The 22,839-nt window shown below is 40.7% G+C and overlaps 1 protein-coding gene across 1 annotated transcript in view; it reads left to right on the forward strand.

The window, feature by feature from the left end:
- Positions 1-386: 386 nt before the first annotated feature.
- The window catches only part of LOC113443716 (vomeronasal type-2 receptor 26-like), a 37,217-nt gene continuing 14,764 nt past the window's right edge, over positions 387-22,839 (forward strand). The window contains exons 1-3 of the mRNA XM_087917237.1: positions 387-587; positions 2,345-2,590; positions 2,961-3,087. Of these exons, the coding sequence (XP_087773363.1) occupies positions 387-587; positions 2,345-2,590; positions 2,961-3,087 (574 nt within the window). The remainder of the gene's footprint in view (positions 588-2,344; positions 2,591-2,960; positions 3,088-22,839) is intronic.

Consider the following 22,839-nt stretch of genomic DNA (forward strand, 5'->3'; position numbering starts at 1 on the left):
GCAGACCATGTAGACGGAACACATATTGCAAAAATAACTGGGCAGTAGTACAAGCCGATGGTAACTTCCGACAGGGGATAAAGTGGGCCATCTTGGTTAACATGTCAACCACCAGGAGCACCGTCGTATATCCCGACGAAGAGGGCAAATGTGTTAAGAAGTTCATTGAAATTGCCCCCCATGGTCTGTCCGGAGTCGGCAGTGGTTGAAGGAGACCAGGAGGTGCACCCATCATGGCTTTCGCTTGCCAGCATGGTACCCAGGATGCGACATAGGCATAGACATCATGCCAGACTCAAGGCCACCAAAAAGTCTGTGTGACCAGATGAAGGGTCTTAAAAAATCCAAAATGGCCAGCAGCAGGGTTGTCATGACATTGAGTCATGATGAGGGCTCTAACTGTCCTCGTGGGCATGTACAACTGGCCCCGATGTCGTAATAAGCCCTCCTCCAAACTCCATGGGGAGTCAGGTCCAATTTCCCCTATTCTCTGCTGGGACCAAGCGTCTAAGCGCTGCGCCTCTCGTATTCGAGTCTGCAAATCCACCAGTTCCTGGATAATGGCCAAAGATTCCAGTGGCAGCACCGTATGTGAAGGAAGAGGGTCCACGGGACAAAGGTACTCAGGCTTACAGGACAGGGCATCTGCTCTCCGATTTTGACCACTGGGGATATAGGTCACAAAAAAGTTGAACCAGGCAAAGTACAGCGACCACCGAATCTGTCGCTGGTTCAACTTCCTCATAGTGGACAAGTGCTCCAAATTACAATGATCTGTCCAAACCTCCACCTTGTGCCGGGCTCCCTCAAGGTGATGTCGCCAGGTCTCAAACACAGCCTTGACAGCCAGCAACTCTTTTTCCCAGATAGTATAGTTGCGCTCGGAAGGAGTGAGTTTCTGAGAATAGTAAGTGCAGGGAAAAAGAGGGGCGCCATCCACTGGGGCTTGCAACAACACAGCCCCAATAGCCACGTTGGACGCATCCGTCTCCACCACAAAGCCTCTACTTTATGCAGGTCCATGGCAATGCCTTCGGGAGAGATGATGTGCCCCAAGAACTCTATGGAAGTCTGGAAAAAGAGGCATTTCTCCAGCTTCGCATAGAGTTGATGCTCCCAAATACATTGCAATACCTGATGAACTTGTTGAATATAGTTTTTCCTGGACCTGGAATAAATCAAAATGTCATTCAGGTACACCACCATGAACTGATCAAGCATGTCCTGGAACACGTCATTCATCAGGTGCTGGAAGACCATGGGGGTGTTGATCAACCCAAACCACATCACGGTGTATTCAAAATGGCCATATCAGGTGCCAAACGCCGTCTTCCATTCGTCCCCCTCTCGCATCCGCACCAGGTTGTAGGCCCCTCGAAGATTGAGCTTGGTAAAGATAGTAGCCTCCCATAACCACTCCATCAACTCTGGAATGAGCGGCCAGGGATATCTATTCCGCACCATAATGGCATTCAACCGGTGGTAATCACAGCACAAGCACAAGTCTCCCATCTTCTTTTTAACAAAAAGAATGGGAGCAGAAAGAGGGGACGACGATGGCCGGATAAACCCCCGGGCCAAATTCTTTTCCAAGAAATCATGAATGTCAGCTAATTCGGGCTCAGACATAGAATACAGGCATCCCTTGTGTAGTGGGGCATTGGGCAGAAGGTCCATGGGACAGTCATAGGGTCAGTGCAGGGGTAACCGATCTGCCTCCTTCTCACTAAATACATCGGAGAAATCGGAGAGTTCAGGAGGTACGGAGACGGCGGGGGTGACAATGTCCTGGCCAGCACAGGTGTGTCGTAAATGATCCACACACTGGAGACTCGGGAATGAAATGGTGTTCTGTGCCCATGCCACCAGAGGATCATGTAACTGTAACCAGGCCATTCTGAGGACCAAGGGGAGATGGAGGTCCGCAGTGATGTAAAAACTAATCGCCTCCTCATGGTCCCCAATAACCAGGCGCAATGGCTGGGTAGCGAAACGAATGGGCCTCCCACGAAGTTCCCATCCATCAATCGTTTCCACCTTGATTGGAGGCTCCACTGCAACCAAAGGGATGTTAAAATGAGTTGCAAAGGCCTGGTCCATGAAACTAGTCGTAGCCCCCGAGTCCACCAACACAACTGCAGGAATCCCCTCCGACCGGGACGGTAAGAAAACCCGAGTGTCTAGAAGTAAATGGCGAGGGGGTCCAGAGTCCACCTCCGCTACTTCGGGCAGTTGGTTCATACGTGCCTGACCTAGGGTTTTTCCAAGGCTGGGCCTACCCTATTTCCTGACTGATCAAGTTTTGATTCGGGCACTTGCTTGGGTGCCCCCCATCGTTTAACAGAACAGGAATTTGCAAAATGTCCAGGCCCCCCACAATATAGGCATAAGCCTCTCTGGAGTCTCCGTGTGCATTCTTGGGCCGTCAAATAAGGTCGAATCGCACCCAACTCCATCAGCTCCTCGGCCCTGGCCACAACACTGTGGGAGATCTGGGGCGCTGGTTGTACAGGATTCTGTGGCCTTAGGGTGGATGGCTGCTCTGGAATGGGACGTCAAGTCTTACACCGTTGAAGTCAGGCGTCAATGCGTAAGCATTGCACCACAGAGCATTGAGGGTCAGGGCCGGCTCCACATGAACCAACTTGTTCTGTATGTCCTCCAACAGGACATCTTGGAAAGCATCCATTAAAGCCGCATCATTCCACACAGGGTCCAAACAGAGCAGTCGAAACTCTGAAATGAACTCCTGCAAGGGGCATTTCCCCTGGCGAAGTTCCTTCAGGCGTCTGGCTGCTGTCTGAGCCTGTCCTCATTTACCAAGTCCTCAACCTCTGCCATCATCAGGCTTCTGTATTGTGTCCGTCTGTGAGTCAGGCCCCCACAGTTGTTTCAGTTTTAAATTTATATCAAAGCCAAACACTCAAGATTGCCATTCTTTTTTCTTATTTATAAATTAGTCTCAGCCTCTTTCAGCATGCAGTGACAGTTGTCGTCCTGGTTCCAGCAAGAAGATGAAGGAAGGGGAACCCTTTTGCTGCTATGATTGTGTCCCTTGCCCTGAGGGCAAGATTTCAGAGAAGGAAGGTAAGAAATGTGCTGCTTGGATTCAGCAAGGAAAATGGTGGCAATCTAATTTTAAGGACAATTCTAAATAAACTTAATCTGGTTTTCCAATTGCTTCAATTCAGCAATGGAACCTTTATTTCAAAATTGCAAACCTTGGACTCTCTGTCCATTAATTTTAAATCTAGATGTCTTTCTTTCCAAAGCTGGTACGTTTAATTTTAAAATCCTCACTTCAGTGGTTTGACTGGTGGAAAGGATTCCAAAATTAAATATTTTTCTTCCTTTGACCAAATTTATCCTTTCAATTGCCTTCCAGTAGCCTCCATGCTCCATGTCAACTCCATGTCCTGGTTGGCTTACAGAAGGAGCTGAGCCCTATAGCACATTTTCCATTGAATGCCCAGAAGACATCATATCCAATGTGACACTTATTAATTTGGGCAATATTCAACCTGGCATGAAATTTGAATCATGTACTGAAGTTACAGATATCACCACAGGGTGAAAGCTGTTCCAAGTAAAGCTGCCTTCTGCAATTGATCAATGACAAATTTGTCAATGCCTATGGTGTTCAAGTGGTGTTACAGTTGTTTTGGGACTGCACCCAAGGCACCTATTACTATTGGTACTACTCTTGCTTGCCTTTGCCATAGTCGTTCTATTCCTATTTGTAGGTCTTTGTATTTTGTTATCTTCTCCAGTTCTTTCTCTTCTATTCTGCTGTCTCCAGGCACTGCCACATCTACTATCCAGACTTTTTTGTCTTTCATATCAACAACTGTTAAGTCTGGGGTATTATGTGGCAGGTGCCTGTCTGTCTGGATTCTGAAGCCCCAGAGCAATTTAGTTTTTTCATTTTCTATGACTTTTTCTATTTTATGGTCCCACCAGTTCTTGCTTACAGGCAAATGATATTTCTTGCAGATCTTCCATGCACCATTGTTGCTACTTTGTCATGTTGCTGCTTGTAGTCAGTTTGTGCAATCTTCTTGCAGCAACTGACCAGTTAGTCCACTGTTTCTTCAGCTTCTTTGCATAGTCGGCACTTACTGTCTGTTCCAGTCTTCTCAATTCTGGCTTTGTACACATTTGTCCTTAAGGCTTGGTCTTGAGCAGCCAAAATTAATCCTTCGGTCTCTTTCTTTAACTTTCCTGCCCTTAGTCATTGTCAGGACTTGTTATTATCTGCTTTCCCTGCTATTTGTTTTTAATGTACTGGCCATGTGCTTTGTCTTCACAGGCCTCCATTCTGTTCTTCATTTGATCTTTCTTGTAGGCCAGTTTGATCTCTTTGGTAGTCAGCAAGCCTTCCTGGCATATTAACTTCACTGTATCTTCTTCATTGTCCTTCAGATATTCTTCCAATGCCCTTTTTTGTTCTTCAGTTATCTGATGTACTTGAAACATTCCACACTCACCTATTTACCTTGGTAGATAGAGTCTGTCAATGTCAGAATATATTCATGAATTGGAATAGAGCATGGCAACAAGGTCAGCCAATGAATAGGCAGAGCAACAAAATCATCCAATGAGGACAGTTTGTAAACTGAAACTAGAAGTAGCCTAGGCATAACTCTATATTAAGCTCTGCAGCTCTGAAGCTATATTGAGCTCCGAGTCTGTCTATTGATAATGAAATTAACTTGCTTGTGTGCTGAAGTTACTTGCAACATGTTTCTGTCTGGAGAAATCTACAACTGGTTTATAAAATCTACTTATTATGTTTATAAAGATGTTAAATGAAACATCAGCCACCTGAGTTTATTTTTCTGGTGCTGAATTAACACAATTAATGCAAATATGCAAATTCCATATTTGGAAGCAAGGTTTAATAATGTTTTATGTGTGCCAGAAATGGAACATAATTTGCTGAGTATCTCTAGTTTAGACAAGCAAGGATTTGAGACCACATTTGTAAATGGGCTCAGTATTCTTTGCATCAGTATTCTTGCCTGTTTACTTTCTTATAAAGGAAAATTGGATTGTCTGTGCAAAGGGCATAAAGCATGATAACTTTTATATGTTACAGAGACAAAAAGTTCAATGTGCACAAACATTTGGCAATGTTGCAAAACATAATTCATGTGTTCATCTTTTGCACAGAAAACTTGGTCATGCCAACTTTAAAGTTGTTCAAAAGATGGACCAGTATGCAGAAGGATTGCATGTAAAGAGATGTAAGGCATATTTGGATTGTGCAGTATGCAAAACATCAAAATCCAAGACATTCCCAGTAAGCAAGGCAGACAACAAGAGCTCTAGAGCTGGTACATGCAGATTTCGTAGGCCCAATGCAAGCCAGTTTGAGAGGACCTAAGTATGCGCTGGTCATGTTAGATGATTATAGTAGATTTGGGTTCTGCCCAAATAAAGAGTAAAATAGAGATGTTATAGAAATTTAAATGGGTAAGCTTTGTAGAAAGAAGATATAAACAACAGGTATGTCAGCTGCAAACTGACAGAGGTTCAGAATTTATGTCAACAAGTTTTCAACAGTGGTTGGCACAGTTAGGAATAAAACACAGATGCACAAATCCTTACACAGCAGCTGAGAATGGTATTGCTGAGAGATGAATGGAGTCCTGCAAACCATGAAGGACTCACTGCTAGAGGATTCTGGTCTAAGCAGGTCATATTGGGGTGAAGCCTTATTGACTGCTAACTATTTAGTTAACAGGTTGTAGAGTTCTTCCATTAATGATACTCTATGTGCAGTGCTATATGGGAGAAAACCATCTCTAGCACATTTAAGGGTGTTTGGAAGCAATGCGTGGGTGCATATTCCAAAAGCAATTATAAGAAAGAGACAACCAAAGGCTAGAAAGCTCAGGTTTCTACTATTGACCTCACCCCTTTCCGAAGAGGTCTGTAGGGAGTGTGCATAAGTGCACCAACATGTCTACCGTCCCTGTCCTATTGTTTCTTTTATTTTTCTTATATGTATCCATGTATTCATAACTATGCTTTTACTTATACCTATTATCTTGTAAGCAATTGACAAACCAAATAAAAAATAATAATAAATAAATAAATCTTAGTTAGGATATGATTTCATTTTTGCTGGTTTGTTTTTTACCCAATTTTTGGGAAGGGGGATAAGCTGCCAGAAATTGATCAGCGTTGAATTTTCAGCAAATAAATAACAAATCCATAAATAAATGTTGCTCTCAGCAGCCTGTCCATCCGCTGAACTCCCAATGCCCATAGAAAAGAGGCTAGGACAAAGGAATCAGGAGATAACATCTTAGAAATTGAAAGTGAAACTCATAAATACTTTTGCTCACATCTCTAAAGCACCTGAAACTATCCTGTAGATATCTGATATTAACACAGTTGAGAAAGTCCAGAAATATTTCACAAGAAGAGTTCTCCACTCCTCTACTCATTGCAGAATACCTTATGCCACCAGACTCGAAATTCTAGACCTAGAAAACCTAGAACTACGCCGCCTTCGGTCCGATCTAAGTATAATATATAAAATCATACATTGGAATGTTCTACCTATCAATGAATACTTCAGCTTCAACCATAACAACACAAGAGCAAACAATAGATACAAACTCAAGGTTAATCGCACCAAACTTGATTGCAGGAAATACGACTTCAGCAACAGAGTGGTCAATGTCTGGAATACTCTACCTGACTCTGTGGTTTCTTTCCGAAACCCCAAAAACTTTAACCTTAGACTGTCTACTATTGACCTCACCCCTTTCCGAAGAGGTCTATGGGGGCGTGCATAAGTGCACCAATCGTGCCTACCGTTCCTGTCCTATTGTTTCTTTTATTTTTTTTATGTATCCATGTATTCATAACTATGTTTTTACTTAGTGTTTTTATAGTGTTTTAGTATTTTCTTATATGTATCCATGTATTCATAACTATGTTTTTACTTAGTGCTTATTATCTTGTAAGCAATTGACAAACCAAATAAAATAAACAAATAAAATATACCAAAGTGTAGCATACAGTCCAATGATGGGATTCAAAAAATTTTACTACTGGTTCTGTGGGCATGGTAGGGGAAGGATACTGTAAAATCTCCAGTCAGATGTAGTATTTGCCAGTTCTCTGAACTTCTCAAAATTTATGCTACCGGTTCTCCAGAACTGATCAGAACCTGCTAAATACCACCTCTGATATAGTCTTTGACTTCAGTTGAGCCCAAAATTTTGTTGTTGAATGATACTTTTTTTAAGTGAATTTTGCTCCATTTTACAACCTTTCTTGCCACAATTATTAAGTGAATCACTGCAGTTGTTCCATTAGTAACACAGCTGTTAAGTGAATCTGGCTTCCCCATTAGCTTTGCATGTCAGAAGATTGCAAAAGGTGATAACATGATTCCATGTCACTACAACTGTCATAAATATGAGTCACTTGCCAAGCATCTGAATTTTCATCACATGACTATGGGAGGGTGCAGCAATGGTCGCAAGTGTGAAAAATGGTATATAAGTCACTTTTTTCAGTGCCATTAAACTTTGAATGTTCATTAAATGAACTGTTATAAGTCAAAGACTACTTATATGCAAAACTAAAGACATTGTGAGGACTGGATCCATAGTGAATTAACCAGCTAGTGCAGTGGTCCAAAACTTTTTCAGTCCACCGCCCCCTTGGTGCTACAAATTCATCCTCAATGCCCCCCACCTGGGGTGGAATTCAAATTTCTGTGGGCATGGCCTAATTTGAGGGTGTGGTTTGCTGGTAACATGATTGGGTGGGTGTGGCTTGCTGGTCACATGACTGGGTGAGCATGGTTTGGTGACTGGCAAACCAAATACATGTGGTCCTGACTTAATGGCCGGTTGCTTAGCAAGTGTTCTAATTTATGACTGGCCTCCTCAGAACTACTTGACCTGTTTTGGGAGTTTTGACAGCCATACACACACATATACACATACTCCCTTCCAGCCAGGGGTAGGATTCTACCAGTTCGCACCTATTCGCTAGAAGCGGTTGTTAACATTCTACACAGTTTGGAGAACTGGTTGTTAGAAGAAATTACTGGCCTAATCCTGTAAGGAAGGCAGGAAGGAAATATTCTGGTGTTGCTTACAGAAACTGCCTCTCCATTAACCCTTATTACATTCTTGGCAGGACTAAACTTCCTGTCTCAGGAACGTCTCTGGAGTTATTTTTCCCTCCTTTGCTGGTACTTTGCTTGTCTGGAATGACCATTAAAAGTTACAATAGCACTGAAAAAAGTGACTTATGACCATTTTAGACACTTACGACTTTTGCAGGATCCCCACAGTCATGAGAGGCCAGGCAAGGAGATGCATGCCTTGATGTGAGTGATACTGATTGGCCAACAGCCAATAACATGACCACCAAGCCATGTCCACCAGTCACATGACCACCAAGCCACACCCACCAACTAAGCCATGCCCACATAACTGGTTGTTAAAATTTTGAATCCCACCACTGCTTCCAACCCTGCTGGAGCAGGTCATTGGACTAGAATCGGCAAAGGATCTCTGATTAGATTCTAGTAGTGAATAAAATCTAATCAGAGATGCTTTGCCAATTCTTATTGATTTGTTTTATTTGTAGTTCTTTATTTTGTGTTGCTGAATTACATTGACATGTGTGTTCCTTCTTGTGCACAACCCAGAAGCATTTGTGATTCTTTGCAGCAAAAATTATCGACCTCTGGCTTTGCTCTACTTTTCAAATGTGCCAGCACTGCCGAGTTCTAGGTGCCGGCCCCTCAGGTCCACCCCATTGAGCCCGCTGCACTGAGGGGACCTGCCCAAGCAAGTCCGAGCAGAGGGGTGCACCAAATCAATGGGGTGAGCCTGAGAAAGGGAAAGAGAGAGAGAGAAAAGAGAAAGAGAGAAGGAAGAAAAGAAAGGGAAAAGGGAAAGAAAGAAAAAGGGATAAAAAAGGGGGGGGCATGGAGGGGGAGAGGGAGAGAGGGAGAGAGAGACCTGAAGCATCAGATTGAAATGAGGCCTAGTTTAGAGGCTCTTTTCCACATTGAAACATCTTTGCCAGCACATTGAAACATCTTTGGCTTCTATTAATTAAAGGTTTTGCAGACAAAACATGGCCAAAACTATCAGAAAGCTCTCACATTTTGTTGAGGCTTTAAACAGGTTCCATTGGACCAGACCTCCCCCATAAAAATTTACTTTTCTCCAATGTATTGTGGAAAGGAAACTTCATAAGGACAGTGGTGTCACCCAAGCAGGAAAAGCCCAAAGGGAACATCAAGCCAGCCATAAAACAAACTTGCATAGGAAAAGATTTAATAAAAGGTATTAAAGAAGCCCCTTAGACAAAAGTCCAAATAATTAAGAAAACTAGGGAAACAAGAAAAGAAAACATATCAAATCAGCAAAACAAACAGACAAAAGACACAAAACACATTGCAAAGGAGATAGACAGGAGATTGCCACAAAACAAATATAAGAAAACATTAGGACAAAACTGATAATCCAATCAAACCACCCCGTGGAGTTTACCCTCTGGCGGAAATGAAGACAACCCCTGACAGGATTTAAAACATTAAGAAATACAAACACAAGCACTCACACACAAAAGGAGAAAAAAAAGTATAAAAATCAGGGGCTTATCGTACAAAGCTAGCTAGCCCCTGGAACACAGACTTCTTGCTATCTCTCACCTTCCTGAAAAATAAAAAGATCCAGCTTTCAAGCAGTTGTCTGTATCCTTGCACCGGAGTTCTCCCAGCAGGAAAATTGAATCCTCAGAAGAAAGGCATTTTGATAGCCTTTCAACAGTATTACAGTGCCAATTTTGAAGAAGGCAAAACCAAAATCTATTGGTAAATTACAAGAACACAAACACACACACACACACACACACACACACACACACACACACTTCTAACACTGCTGGAGCAGGTGATCGGACTGACATAGATACTTCATTATCTTTCTTCTCCCTCCTTCCCTCCTTTATTTCTTTTTCTTTCTGTCCCTTGCTTCCATTCCCCCTCTTTCTTTGTCCCTTTTTCTTTCTTTCCCTTTTCTTTCTCTTCTTCCTTCTCTCTTTCCCTCTCTCAGGCTTACCCCATTGACTTTGTGTACAGCTCCATTCAGACTTGCTTGGGCAGGTGCCTCCGGTGCAAGGGGCTCAATGGTGGCGGCGGCGGTGGCAGGGGGATGTTTGAAAAAGAGATCAAAGCCACTCTGGCTTTGCTCTCCTTTCTCAATGCTGTGTTCGGGGCAACACCCCACTGCCCCAAACACGGCAACGGTGGGATGCTTGACAAGGAGAGCCTTTTCCCAATGCTAAGTTTGGGGCAACGCCTCTGCCGCCCCAAACATGGTGGTGAGATGTTTGAAAAGGAGAGCAAAGCCACTCTGGCTTTGCTCTCCTTTCCCAACGTTGCATTCAGGGGCGGAACTCCTTGCACCAGAGTGTGCAAGTCAATGGGATGATCCTGCGGGGCCTTGCATTGAATGCGGTGGCAGCGGGATTTTTTTCTCACTCCTGAATTGTGCCCTGCTGCTCACTTCCAGCACCCCCCTGCCACCTCTTAGCACCCCCCTGCTGGCCACCTTACCTCTCAGCACCCCCCTAAGGCATCCCACTGCCCCCCAGAGGGAGGTACCGCCCACTTTGGGAACCACTGAGCTAGTGTGTTTTAGGGAAGAAACATTTCACATAGGTTCATTTTCATACCAATATTCTGAATTGGTCACTTTCAAAGTATCCTCCACATCGGTATTTGGTAGTTAGTTAGGAATTTGCATATATCTATATCCTCTGGAAGTAACTCCATCAACAGAGGGTTTATGTAAGTGACAACTGTTCCCATACTTCAATTTTTTTATTCCCCTCTCCATTTGGTATTCAAACATCCCCTCCACAGTTGTTATTTTCTCTCAGAATAACAAAACAGATTTTTTTTTTAATTATCCTATCTCTATTACTTTGTAAGTAACACAAGGAGGCAAATATATATAATGCTTCCTGTTTCTCCTATGTTCCTATGACAACAATTCTGTGAGGTGGATTGGACTAAGAAAGAGTAATAGGCCCAAGGTCATCCAGTCAGCTTTCACGTCCAAGACAGGAGTACAATTTCCAGTCTACTGTCTATGAAGTAATCCAGGTCATAGTTATCTCAAAGCTAATTTTTTTTCTTCAAAAGGAAACTGGACTGTTTTTTTAAAAAGAAAAACAAATTTTATTAATTTTTTACAAAGACAACACATAAACAAACTGAACATAGAATGTAATAACATAAGGCATCTTTTCTGAAAAAACCAATAAAACATCTTATTTAAAGACAGAATAATTCCAAATTATCACATTTCTATACAAACACAATTTAATATATATATTTATCTTATCTATTCAACTTCATATCTTATCCCAACTTCTCTTTATTTCTCCCTTTCCTTCTACTATTCAATTCTATTTCTTTTGCCTTAGATTATATATATCTTTATATCCATCTGTCTTATTTACAATTTCATTAGTCTCTTCCAATGTTCTTCTTACATTCTTCTAAAATTTGATTAATTCAGATGTAGACAAACAAAACACAAAACATAAATACATAAAACTCCTTTTTGGAAAGCGGCTTACCCCAGGTTACCTCTTTTTGTACAGACATAAATCAAGTTCATGCTCACTTAGTATACTATTTCATATCTTATTTAGCATTCTGTATTTTCTATATATTTTCTCTCCTCTGTTCACTCTCTTAATTCTATTATGTTTATTTTATCTCAATTTAAATAATAATTATACTTGTATCCTTTGTCTGTTCTCTTTCAATCATCTATTTATCTTTTCTTCCTAATACAATATTTCTCCTGTAATCACTGGTTGAAGTGTGACAACTTTCTATCTTTCCCCTAGATTGAACACTTGAAATAGTACATACTTTCCAGACTGATTTTGCTAAGTACATTCTAGGTAATACATTTTAAAATAATAAAACAAAAATAAAAAAGAAATTGAGTTTATAATATAATAGAAACAATATTTAATAAAATATTAAACTCTATTGTTAACTCTTAAACATTTTATACATTCCCTTTAATGCATTATCAGCTCATACAATAATTCAATTTTCTAACTCAATTTCAAATGCTAATATCTACAATACAATCTTATGTACTTTTGCAAAATCATTTTTTTTTAATAACTCTTACCCTTTTTCAAAAAAATCTGTTTTTTAGCATCTTGTTTTAAACCTTTATGGCTTCTCTTTCCTTTTCCCCTTCCTTTCTTATCAATTCTAATCTTTTTGCCCCCCCCCCACAACCATCTCTCAAATTCCACTCTCTTAATCTTCTCTCTCTGTTGTGTTTCTCTTTTCTGTTGCTTTCTGACATTGTATCGATTTTTCATCTTATTTTTCCCTTTCTTGGTTGCTTTTTTAAGTTCTGAATTCTCCATCTTCACTCCCCCTTTTTTCTTTTCCTCAACTATAACTTTTTGTCCATTAAAGATGGCTTCTTCTTCATCCCAGTCCTTTTGTTGTTTTATTTCTTGGTAAGTAAAAATTGCCATTTCCAAAAAGTGAAAAATAGATTCAGAAGAGCCCTTGCCTTCTTGCTCCACTTCTTTTAACTTTTGAAAATCCATTTGTAATTCTTCCACAGATAATGTCATTTTCTTTTTCTTTTTTTAAAGCAACCCAAATGTTTTTAATCTTTCAAAAAATAGTTGCCCAAAGGTCCCAAAGTCCCAAAGTCACAAAGCTATCCAAATCAGAACAAACTGTCTCCTTAACACTTTCTTCTTCTTCTTTTTTGTTTAATTTCTCTTCCTGGGGTAAAGTTAAGTTACAATTTCAGAATGATTTTTTGGAAGCCTTATTAGCACAGATTTCTAAGTCTTATAAACTCCAAGCAGTCTTCTTCAGTGAAATCTTAGAATAAGTTTTTTATCTCTTCCTTCCCACTTATAGCAGTAAAGTTTAATTTTAAATTCCAATGTTCCAAAATCTTTTATCCCCTTGGTTTTAATTTTTAGGTTTATGTACCTTCTATGCCCAAGCAGGTTTCAGACTTCCATCAGCTATTTCCGTAGGGAAGGAGAGTGAGAAAAAATAACTTTCCCTTTCAAAACCATCTTCCGCCGCTTGCAATCTTTTCTGGGAAACAATGCAACAATCAAAAAATCAAATTTCCAGGTTTTTAAAGGTTCCTCATTGTCCCCGTTCAGTCAAAGAAAAGCTTTCCCTTTCTTCCTCCTGCACGATCTTGTCTAGCTGTAGGCTTCTTTGTGGCGGCCATTGCTGACCGCCGCTCCACCACCTTGGGAAAAGGGGGTTTTGCCAGCTGGAGAGGGGGTCTGCGACACTCCCAAACCCCTGTCCAGATCCCCCCTGTCTTCAGCTGCCTCTATGGGACAGCTATATCCTCCAAATCCATCTGGATCGGAGGCACCAAGGCAGTGAGCGCAGCAGGAACCGCGCAGAATTGCGAATCCCTGCCGCCGCCGAGCCTGGAAACTGGAAGTCAGGAAACTGGACTGTTTTTTTGAGGAAGAAGAAGAAGATTATGTTTTGCTTCTCATCCAAGAAGTTTCATCAGCTGTGCCTGGATGATGGGGGATGGAGGGATAGGTACCTATCCAGGTCTCTTGGTTTTTAGCCTTTTTCCAGGGCCTGAACTTCTATTACTGATTTCCATTTCCCAAGTATTTAAGCATTTTTTAAATTAAAAGGCAGAAGTTATTTTTCAAGTATTCACAGATGAAAATAAGGACATGGTTGTAATAAAGGCCTGTTCTGAAAGAAGAATATTTTGTGTTCATGGTCTACATATAGGAATTAAACCAGATAAACTTATTTGCCATCTAGTGTTGTCTATCTTAATTGGAAATAATTGTCTAAAATTTCTGACAGAAATATTTATTGTTATCTATACATTCTTTATTTTAAAAATTGGGGTAAGAGGGACAGAGAGAGAAGAGAGGAGAGGAGAGATACCAGGAATTGAACCCAAAATGTCTATTTAGCTTCCCTAAATGTTTTTTTGCATGCTAAATTTCTTTTTCTTTTAAATAAACTTTTTAAATTTTTATTTAGCAACTAAGTCAGATAATGAGGACTGTTTGGAAACTGAAACTAGAAGTAGCCTAGGCGTGGCTCTATATAAAGCTCTACAGCTCTGAAGTTATGTTAAGCTCTGAGTCTCTCTGTTAAAAATGAAACTGCTTCTCTCCTCTGCTTGCCTGCTGAACTAAAATGAAACTGATGTCTGTTTCTGAGCTCCTGAGTTGCTGCTCTGCTCTGAACTTGTAACATGTTTCCTTCTGTTTGAGTTTGCTCCATGTTGGAGAAATCTACAACTAGTATTGTAAAATTTATTTAATATGTTTATAAAGACATTAAATGAAGCATCAGCCATCTGTGTTTATTTTTCTGGTGCTGAATTTATGCTGCAAAACTTTGAAAAGATTATGTGCCCAGAGAAAGGACTGAATTGTAATTAAATCTGAGAGGCTGCCTGTTTTAAAAGTAAGAAACAAGGCAGGAGGCTTTGCAGGATGGCTGAAAAAATAAAGAAAGCTCTCTACCCCGTTTGGGTCAGAAGAACTATATTATTTGTGCTGCAAAGATGGAATTACTGAAAGGTAAAGAGCTTTGGAATATTGTTGAAAATCCACCCCAGGCACCATTGAATGCTGCAGATCAGAAGCTGCATGATAGAGCATTTGCTGATATCATCTTAAGTTTAGAAGATGATCAATTTATCAATATAGCTGATTTAAAGACTGCAAAGAAAGTCTGGGATAAATTGAGGACCATTCATGTGAGTGTATCTGCATGCAACATTGTACAATTATCAAGAAAGTTATGTAAAGTAAACTTAAGATCACAATGTGCCAAAAATAAACTTAAGCAGAGGCTTTGAAGAACAAAATCTAATTGATCAATAAGGTTAGGGTAAGACCTATCCTCACATACATGCAAGATAGATATGTGAGGAAGGTTACAAAGCATATAGATAAAAGTAAGTCTTCTTATACCTTTAATATCCTTTAGAAGAAGAGTAACTGCATTGTAAAACTGTCTAACTTAGATTTACATCTTTCCTGCAAAAGACAAATGTCCTTCCGGCACTGTTTACCTTTCATTATCCCTTCTCCTATTGTCCTGCTAATTGATCACAATTGACCACTTAAAGAGGCTATTAACAGCATACTTCAAAGGTGTGTGTTAGATCTGGGAGGATGGTTCAGAAACGGAGGCAAGACTCAGATAACAACAACAGCTCTTTATTAGTGACTTCAGATCTGAGCACAGAATCCCAGCCGCAGCAGCCCCTTATATAGGGCTGGCTGCGGCTAGGCAGCCAATGAAAGTGATTTGAGTTTGCCACTCTTGGCAGGGCCAATCGCGGCAGCCCATTTACTAGCCAATCGGATCAGTCTGCGGTGACCAATCAGGATCTGCTATTCCTGGGCCAATCAGAGCTTTTGAGCCTGCTAGTTCGGAACACCCCTCCCCTCTCGGTTCCATTTAAGGGGTGGAGTTATATAGTCTCGCAGGTAGGCAGGTCTTCGCACCTGTCTATCTGACTTACGCAATTCCAATTGTCCATGTTCAAATTCGGGTTCAGATGGACTGTTTGCTGGATCTAGCAGGAATGGTGACCGGTGCCATGGTTGAGGCTCTCCTCTGATGCCCCCGAGGTGATTGAGTCCTCAGCTTCGTTGCTACCACTATGGCTCCCCGGGCTCGCTGAACCTGCTTGGCTGCTGCTTGTTGGTGAAGTGTTCATCTGCCCAGGTTCAACTATAGCTGGTGAGTATTGCAAGCTATGGTGTGGTGATCTCGGGGTTAGTTCTGAATAAACAGGTGTTGGTTCTATTTCCGGGCTCACAGCTTCCCCTCCCCCCCCCGGTGTTGAGGCTGGGGTCAGGGATGGAAGTTGTGGTCAGTCTGGAGCGTAGCTGGTCAATATGGTGTTTCCACGCTCTGCCATCAGTGGTCAGTAGATGGTAGGAGGGGGGACCCGTGACTTGAGTTATTTGAGCAGGAATCCAGAGGGGATCCCCAGAAAAATTTTTTGCAAATACAAGGTCTCCTACCTTAAAGGTGCGATGCTTGCTGCTGGAACCCAGGGGCTTTTCCGGGGTGTAGGCAGGGTGCAAGTGGTCTAGAGGCAATCTGAGTTTCCTGTCCATCAGGAGTTCAGCTGGGCTCTTGTTAGTCATGCTGTTAGGTGTGATGTGTTGAAGAAGCAGCATTCTAGTGACTTTATCGTGGATGTTACCTTGTTCCATTTTCTGTAGGGTTTTCTTTGTGAACTGAACCATTCGTTCAGCCCTACCATTCGCCGCTGGATAAGCCGGCGATGTGAGTGCGTGTCGGATGCCCCGTTCAGCTAGGTATTGTTCAAAGGCTAAGGAAGTAAATTGGGGCCCATTGTCAGAAACCAGGACATCAGGTAGGCCGTGTGTGGCAAAGAGTCTGTTCAATTTCTGTAGTGGTTGTTTTCATTTTATTGACCTCGAGCCAGTTAGAATACGCATCTACAGTTATTAGGAAAATGTGGCCTCTATTAGGTCCCGAAAAGTCAATATGAATGTGTGACCAGGGCCCCCTGGGTGTTTCCCATTCTGCTGGTGGAGCTTTTGGTGGGGCTGAGTGGTTTTCCTGGCATCTGTTACAAGAGGTGACCCAGGCTTCAATTTGTTTGTCCATACCTGGCCACCAGGCATAACTTCTTGCCAGCGCTTTCATATGCATGATGCCCAGATGTCCATTGTGTAGCATTTGCAGGACTTTTTTTTGTAGTTTAGTTGGTATGACGACTCAGTCTCCCCATAAAACACACCCTCTTTGTGAGAAAAGTTCTGTCTGTCTGTTTTTGAATGGTTTAAAGGTTTCCTTGGGCTCATATTCCGGCCATCCACTCTCCACCCAGCCAAGAACTCGTGCCAAACATGAGTCTCTTTTGGTTTCAAAGGCGATATCCTGGGCCGTTAGTGGAGGTGAGGGCATTGTCTCGATTTGTAGTATTGGGAGCGTGGGAGCTGGGTCTTCCTACAGCTCGGGTAGTGGCGAGCGGCTTAAGGCATCAGCATGAGGAATAGATTTCCCCAGGTGATATTTTAGTTGATAGTCGTAGGCAGCTAGAAATTCTGACCATCGCGTCATTCTGGGGGAGAGAATGTGTGGGGTAGGTTTGTCGCCCGCCAGAATGCCAAGTAATGGCTTATGATCTGTGATAATGGAAAATGGTCTCCCATATACATGAAACCTTTTAATCGCAGAGACAATAGCAAGGGCTTCCTTATCTAGGTGGCTATAGTTTCTTTCTGTTTTTGACAGAGTTCTTGAAAAAGATGCAATTGGTGCCTCTGAGCCATTTTGTAAGACATGGCTCAGGATGGCCCCCAACCCAAATGGTGAGGCATCACAAGTAACAGTCAATGGGAGTGTCTCCTTATATTGAATTAGCACTGCATCAGAGGTGAGGAGGTCCTTTACTTTCTGGAAGGCATGTTCCTCCCGACGTCCCCAAATCCAGGAGGCCCTTTTATTGAGTAGTCTATGAAGGGGCTCAACAACAGTCGCCTTCTGGGGTAGGAAAATGTTATAAAAGTTAATAAGTCCCAGGAAGGCTTGGAGGTCAGTTTTGTTTTGGGGTCTTGGGGCATTTTTGATAGCTGCCAATTTCTTTTCTGTAGGGTGGATTCCTTGTTTGTCAAGAAGGTAGCCAAGAAACTCCACCCTTTCTGTGCATAGCTGGCACTTTTCCTTCTTAACCTTGAGGCCAGCATCTTTGAACCTCTGTAGGACTGTTCTGAGGCGTTTCTCTAATTGACTTTTTGTTGGGGCTGCTATTAGTACATCATCAAAATAGGGCATGACCCCTTTTATGCCTTGTAATAGTCTCTACATCAGGCTTTGAAAGATGCCTGGGGCTACGCTTACTCCAAACTGGAGCCTGTTACATTTGAATGCACCATGATGTGTGACTGTAGTTTGGGCTTCTGCAGTTTCGGAATCAACTGGCAGCTGTTGATACGCTTGGGCCAGATCTAATTTTGCGAATATTCTGCCACCCCCAAATGAATGTAGGAGATGCTGAATGACTGGTACCGGATAGGCGCTCTGCTGCAGTGCGTGATTGAGGGTGGCCTTGTAGTCACCACAGATTCTCAAGGACCCATCAGGCTTTATGGGGGTGACAATTGGTGTCTCCCACTGGGCGTGGTCAATGGGCTCTAACATGCCTTGTGCAATTAATTTGTCCATTTGCTCATCAATTTTGGGTTTGAGAGCAAAGGGAACTCGGCGTGGCTTTAGGCGAATGGGCGCAATGTCGGGGCGAAGATTAAATGAAATAGGGGACCCCTTGTACTTGCCTAAGTTTTCGCTGAACATGGATGAGGGCTGCCTCCCAGTCATCGTCTTCAGTATGATGGATGCCAGCCATTCCAATTCCTAATGGCGCGAACCACTGAAGGCCCAATAGACTTGGCCGGTCTCTGTCTACAATGGTGAGTGGTAGAATTGCATTATGTCCTTTGAAAGAGACCTGGAAACGGCTGGTACCTGCGACTGGAATCCGGTTGCCTTGATAATCTTTCAGTATGAGTCTTTGACTGCTGAGGTCTTGGCGTCAGATGTTGGGAATCAGTTGCTTGAGCGTTTTCCAGGATACCATGGATAGTGAGGACCCAGAGTCAACTTCCATGATGCAAGGTTTATTTTCGATGGTGACCTTTACATGGATTTTTTTAGCATCAAGCGATAAAGCGTGGCCGCTGGTGATGGTTTGATGAGCCTCTTCTCGTCTGGGTGTGCCATTAAACCTTCGGGGTCTGCTGTACTGGTTCCACTGGTTGCTAGGGTGGTCCCTCTGTGTGGTGGTGTTGCCATCATTCCTTTTTGGGATGCTCCCTCTCCATCTGGGGCTGGAATTTCTTTTGTTTCTGCATACTTTCGCAATATGCCCTCATTTTCGCAAAAATGACACATGGTGTCTAAGAATCTGCATTCGGATCGAGGATGGTTTCCCCCGCATCCGGTGCATTGGTAGTTGGATTTACGACCCCGCTGGTCCCATTGCTCAAGCAGTATTTACAGAATGCTAATTTACCTAAGATACCTAAAGAGACTGAAAAAATGCTAGAAAGCAATATAACAATGATGGAATTAACTGGAGCACTTAAGAAGCAAAATAATGGAAAAGCACCAGGACCAGATGGACTTCCGGCAGAATTTTATAAAACATTACAAGAAGCATTGAATCTTCCATTGCTAGAAGTTATGAATGAAATTATGTTAAAGAAGAAGATACCCCAATCATGGTCAGAAGCCTATATCACACTCATTCCAAAAGAAGAGACTGATCCATTGCAAATTAAGAACTATAGACCTATTTCACTACTAAATGCAGATTATAAAATCTTTCCTTCAATATTGGCAGAAAGACTTAAAAAAATATCTAAATAACTTTATTCATTCTGATCAAAATGGATTTCTGCCAAAGAGACAAATTAAAGATAATATGAAAGTAATTATGGATACTTTGGAGTATTATGAGGCACACCCTGAAAAGCAAATGGCTTTGATATTTTTGGATGCACAAAAGGCATTTGATAATGTGAATTGGTGATTCATGTTGTTATTGTTGGAACAGATGGGGTTTGCTAGAAAATTTATTCAAGCAAAAGAAGCCATATACTATAAGCAAATGGCAAAGGTAATGATAGAGGGAGAATTGACAGACTCTATTAATATAAGAAAAGGAACAAGACAAGGGTGCCCACTATCACCTTTGCTATTTGTGTTAACTTTGGAGGTGTTGAATAGAAATATTAGAGACAAAAAGAGTATAAAAGGAATGAAAATTAAAAAGGAAGAATTTAAACTGCAAGCCTTTGAGGATGACTTGGTTTTTATCTTAGAAACAGCACCAAAATTACTGGAACAGATAGAGGCATATGGCAAGGTGGCTGGTTTGAAAATTAACAAAGATAAGACAAAGACTTTGACAAAGAATATGTTATCAAGAAAAAAGGAAGAATTGGCAGATCTATTGAAAATTCAAGTCACAAATAAGATTAAGTATTTGGGGATACATCTCACAGCAAGATGTAGTACATTAAAAGAGAACAATTATATTAAACTTAAACAGCAGATAGCCCTTGACTTGGTGAAATGGGAAAATCTACAACTGTCATTAATAGGGAGAATTTCAACAATCAAGATGAATATATTACCCAGAATACTATATTTGTTTCAAACAATTTCAATTAGGCTTGGAAAAAACAATTTTGAAGATTTAAATAAAATTGTGTTGAAATATATATGGCAAGGTAAGAAAGTGACAATAAAATTTAAACTTTTGCAAGATGCTAGAATTAGAGGAGGATTTAGTTTGCCTAATTGGGAGTTATATTACCAAGCTACAAATTTGATGTGGGTCAAGGAATGGATAACATTAAGAAATACTAGATTGTTGACATTAGAAGGACATGACTTGTTGGGGTGGCATGCTTTTTTATGGTACAAGGGAACTAAAACACAGGGATATTTTAGAAGACACTATATACGGGAGTCTTTGTGGTTAAATTGGGAGAAGACTAAAAGACAATGTTATTTGACAATTCCAGTCTGGTTATTGACTATTGAAGCATTTTCTTATCCCATAATATATAAGAAGGAACAAACAGTTAGATATGGGGAAATATTGAATGAAAAGGGTGAACTTAAATCAATGCAAAATCTAGAGGAACAAGGTATAAAGATGAATTGGTTTTCATATGCGCAAATACATTCAAGGTATGATGAAGGTCTCAAAACAGAAGGATTTTATGACAAATTGACTGACTTAGATAAGATTTTGACAGGTACTGATGAAAAGGTGATTAAAAAATTGTATGGAGATTTATTAGAAACTAAACTAGAAGAAGAACAAGTTAAAGAAACTATGATTGCTTGGGGAAGAATTTTGGATATGGGATTGATTTAGAGAAATGGCAAAAATTGTGGTCTCAAAATTATAAAATGACAATGTCAACAGCATATAAAGAAAATTTGTATAAGATGTTTTACAGGTGGCATTTTCCCCCAACAAGAATAGCAAGAATGTTCAAGAATAAATCTGAAAAATGTTGGAAATGTCATCAGATACCTGGCTCATATTACTATATGTAGTGGACTTGTGCGGATGCTAGAAAATACTGGACTAGAATCTACATGTGGTTGGAAAAAATGACAAAAAAACATATAGATTTGAAACCAGAGATCTTTTTATTGGGAATCTTACCTGATACATATAGTAAAGATTTGAAATACCTGATTGTAAATGTTTTAACAGCGGCTAGGATTGTATTTGCTAAAAAATTGGAAAAATGAGAAAATACCATCGCAGGAGGAAACCATTAAGAAAATATTGGAATGTGCTGAAATGAGTAGATTGACATTTGAAATTAGAGAACAAGAGGATAAACAATTCTATAAAATTTGGGGCCTTTTTTATCAATGATTAGATAATAAAATACAATAATGAAATATGTAGAATCTTAGAAAATAATCATTATATAAAGATGTATTTTTTTTCTTTTTTACTATATCTATAAAAAAAATTTTAGGATAGATTTGGGAAGATTATATGAATTGTTACAAAATGATACCAAGTAAATTATAGTTATCTTGCAAAATATGAATGAATAAAATTATTGTAAAATGATTGAATAATAATGATACTAGGGTATTTAATCTCTGATTGAGAATATGAGAATATACTATGTAACTGTAATTGATGACTATGAAATGGATGCACAAAAAATTTATAAACCAACCAACACACTGCTTGTATATGCATGGAAGAAAGGTTGATGTTTTTATGTTTTGTTTGTTTGCTTGTGTTTAAAAAATCAATAATTTTTTTTAAAAAAAAGATGGACCAGTATGCAGAAGGATTGCATGTAAAGTGGTGTAAAGCATATTTGGATTGTACAATATGCAAAACGTCAAAGTCCAAGGCATTCCCAGTAAGCAAGGGTAGCACAAAGTAGACAAGAAGAGCTCTAAAGCTGGAACATGCAGATTTAGTGGGCCCAATGCAAACCAGTTTGGGAGGAGCTGAGTATGTGCTGGTTATTATAGATGACTATGGTAGGTTTGGGTTCAGCCATTTACTAAAGAGTAAAACAGAGGTCCTACAGAAATTTAAGCAATGGGTAAGCTTTGTATAAAAAATGGTATAAACAACGGTTATGTCAGTTGCAAACTAACAGAGGTTCAGAATTCATGTCAACAAATTTTCAACAGTGGTTGGCACAGTTAGGAATAAAACAGACACAAATCCTTACACAGCAGCTGAGAATGGTATTGCTGAGAGATGGAATGGAATCCTGCAAATCATGAAGGACTCACTGCTAGAGGATTCTGGTCTAAGCAGGCCGTATTGGGGTGAAGCCTTATTGACTGCTCATTATTTAGTTAATAGGTTGTGGAGTTCCTCCATTAATGATACTCCATATGCAGTGTTATATAGGAGAAAACCATCTCTAGCACATTTAAGGGTGTTTGGAAGCAACACATGGGTGCATATTCCAAAAGCAATTAGAAGAAAGTGACAACTAAAGGCTAGAAAGCTCAGGTTTGTGGGCTATGAGCCAGGCTCAAAGAGCTATCGCTTTAGTGACGGGAGCAAAAGAATAGTATTTTCAAGGTCTGCAAGCTTTGCAGAGCAAAATTGGAACAGAATTGATGCAAACTTTTGGAATGATTCACTTAGTGATGGTAACTCCTTAGTGACAGTGACTCACTTAGCGATTGTGTCAGTGTTCAGGGAGGAG

This window comes from Pseudonaja textilis, chromosome Z (assembly GCF_049901715.1).
Source record: "Pseudonaja textilis isolate UNSWEBS1 chromosome Z, rPseTex1.2, whole genome shotgun sequence".
Classification (NCBI taxonomy): Eukaryota; Metazoa; Chordata; class Lepidosauria; order Squamata; family Elapidae; genus Pseudonaja; species Pseudonaja textilis.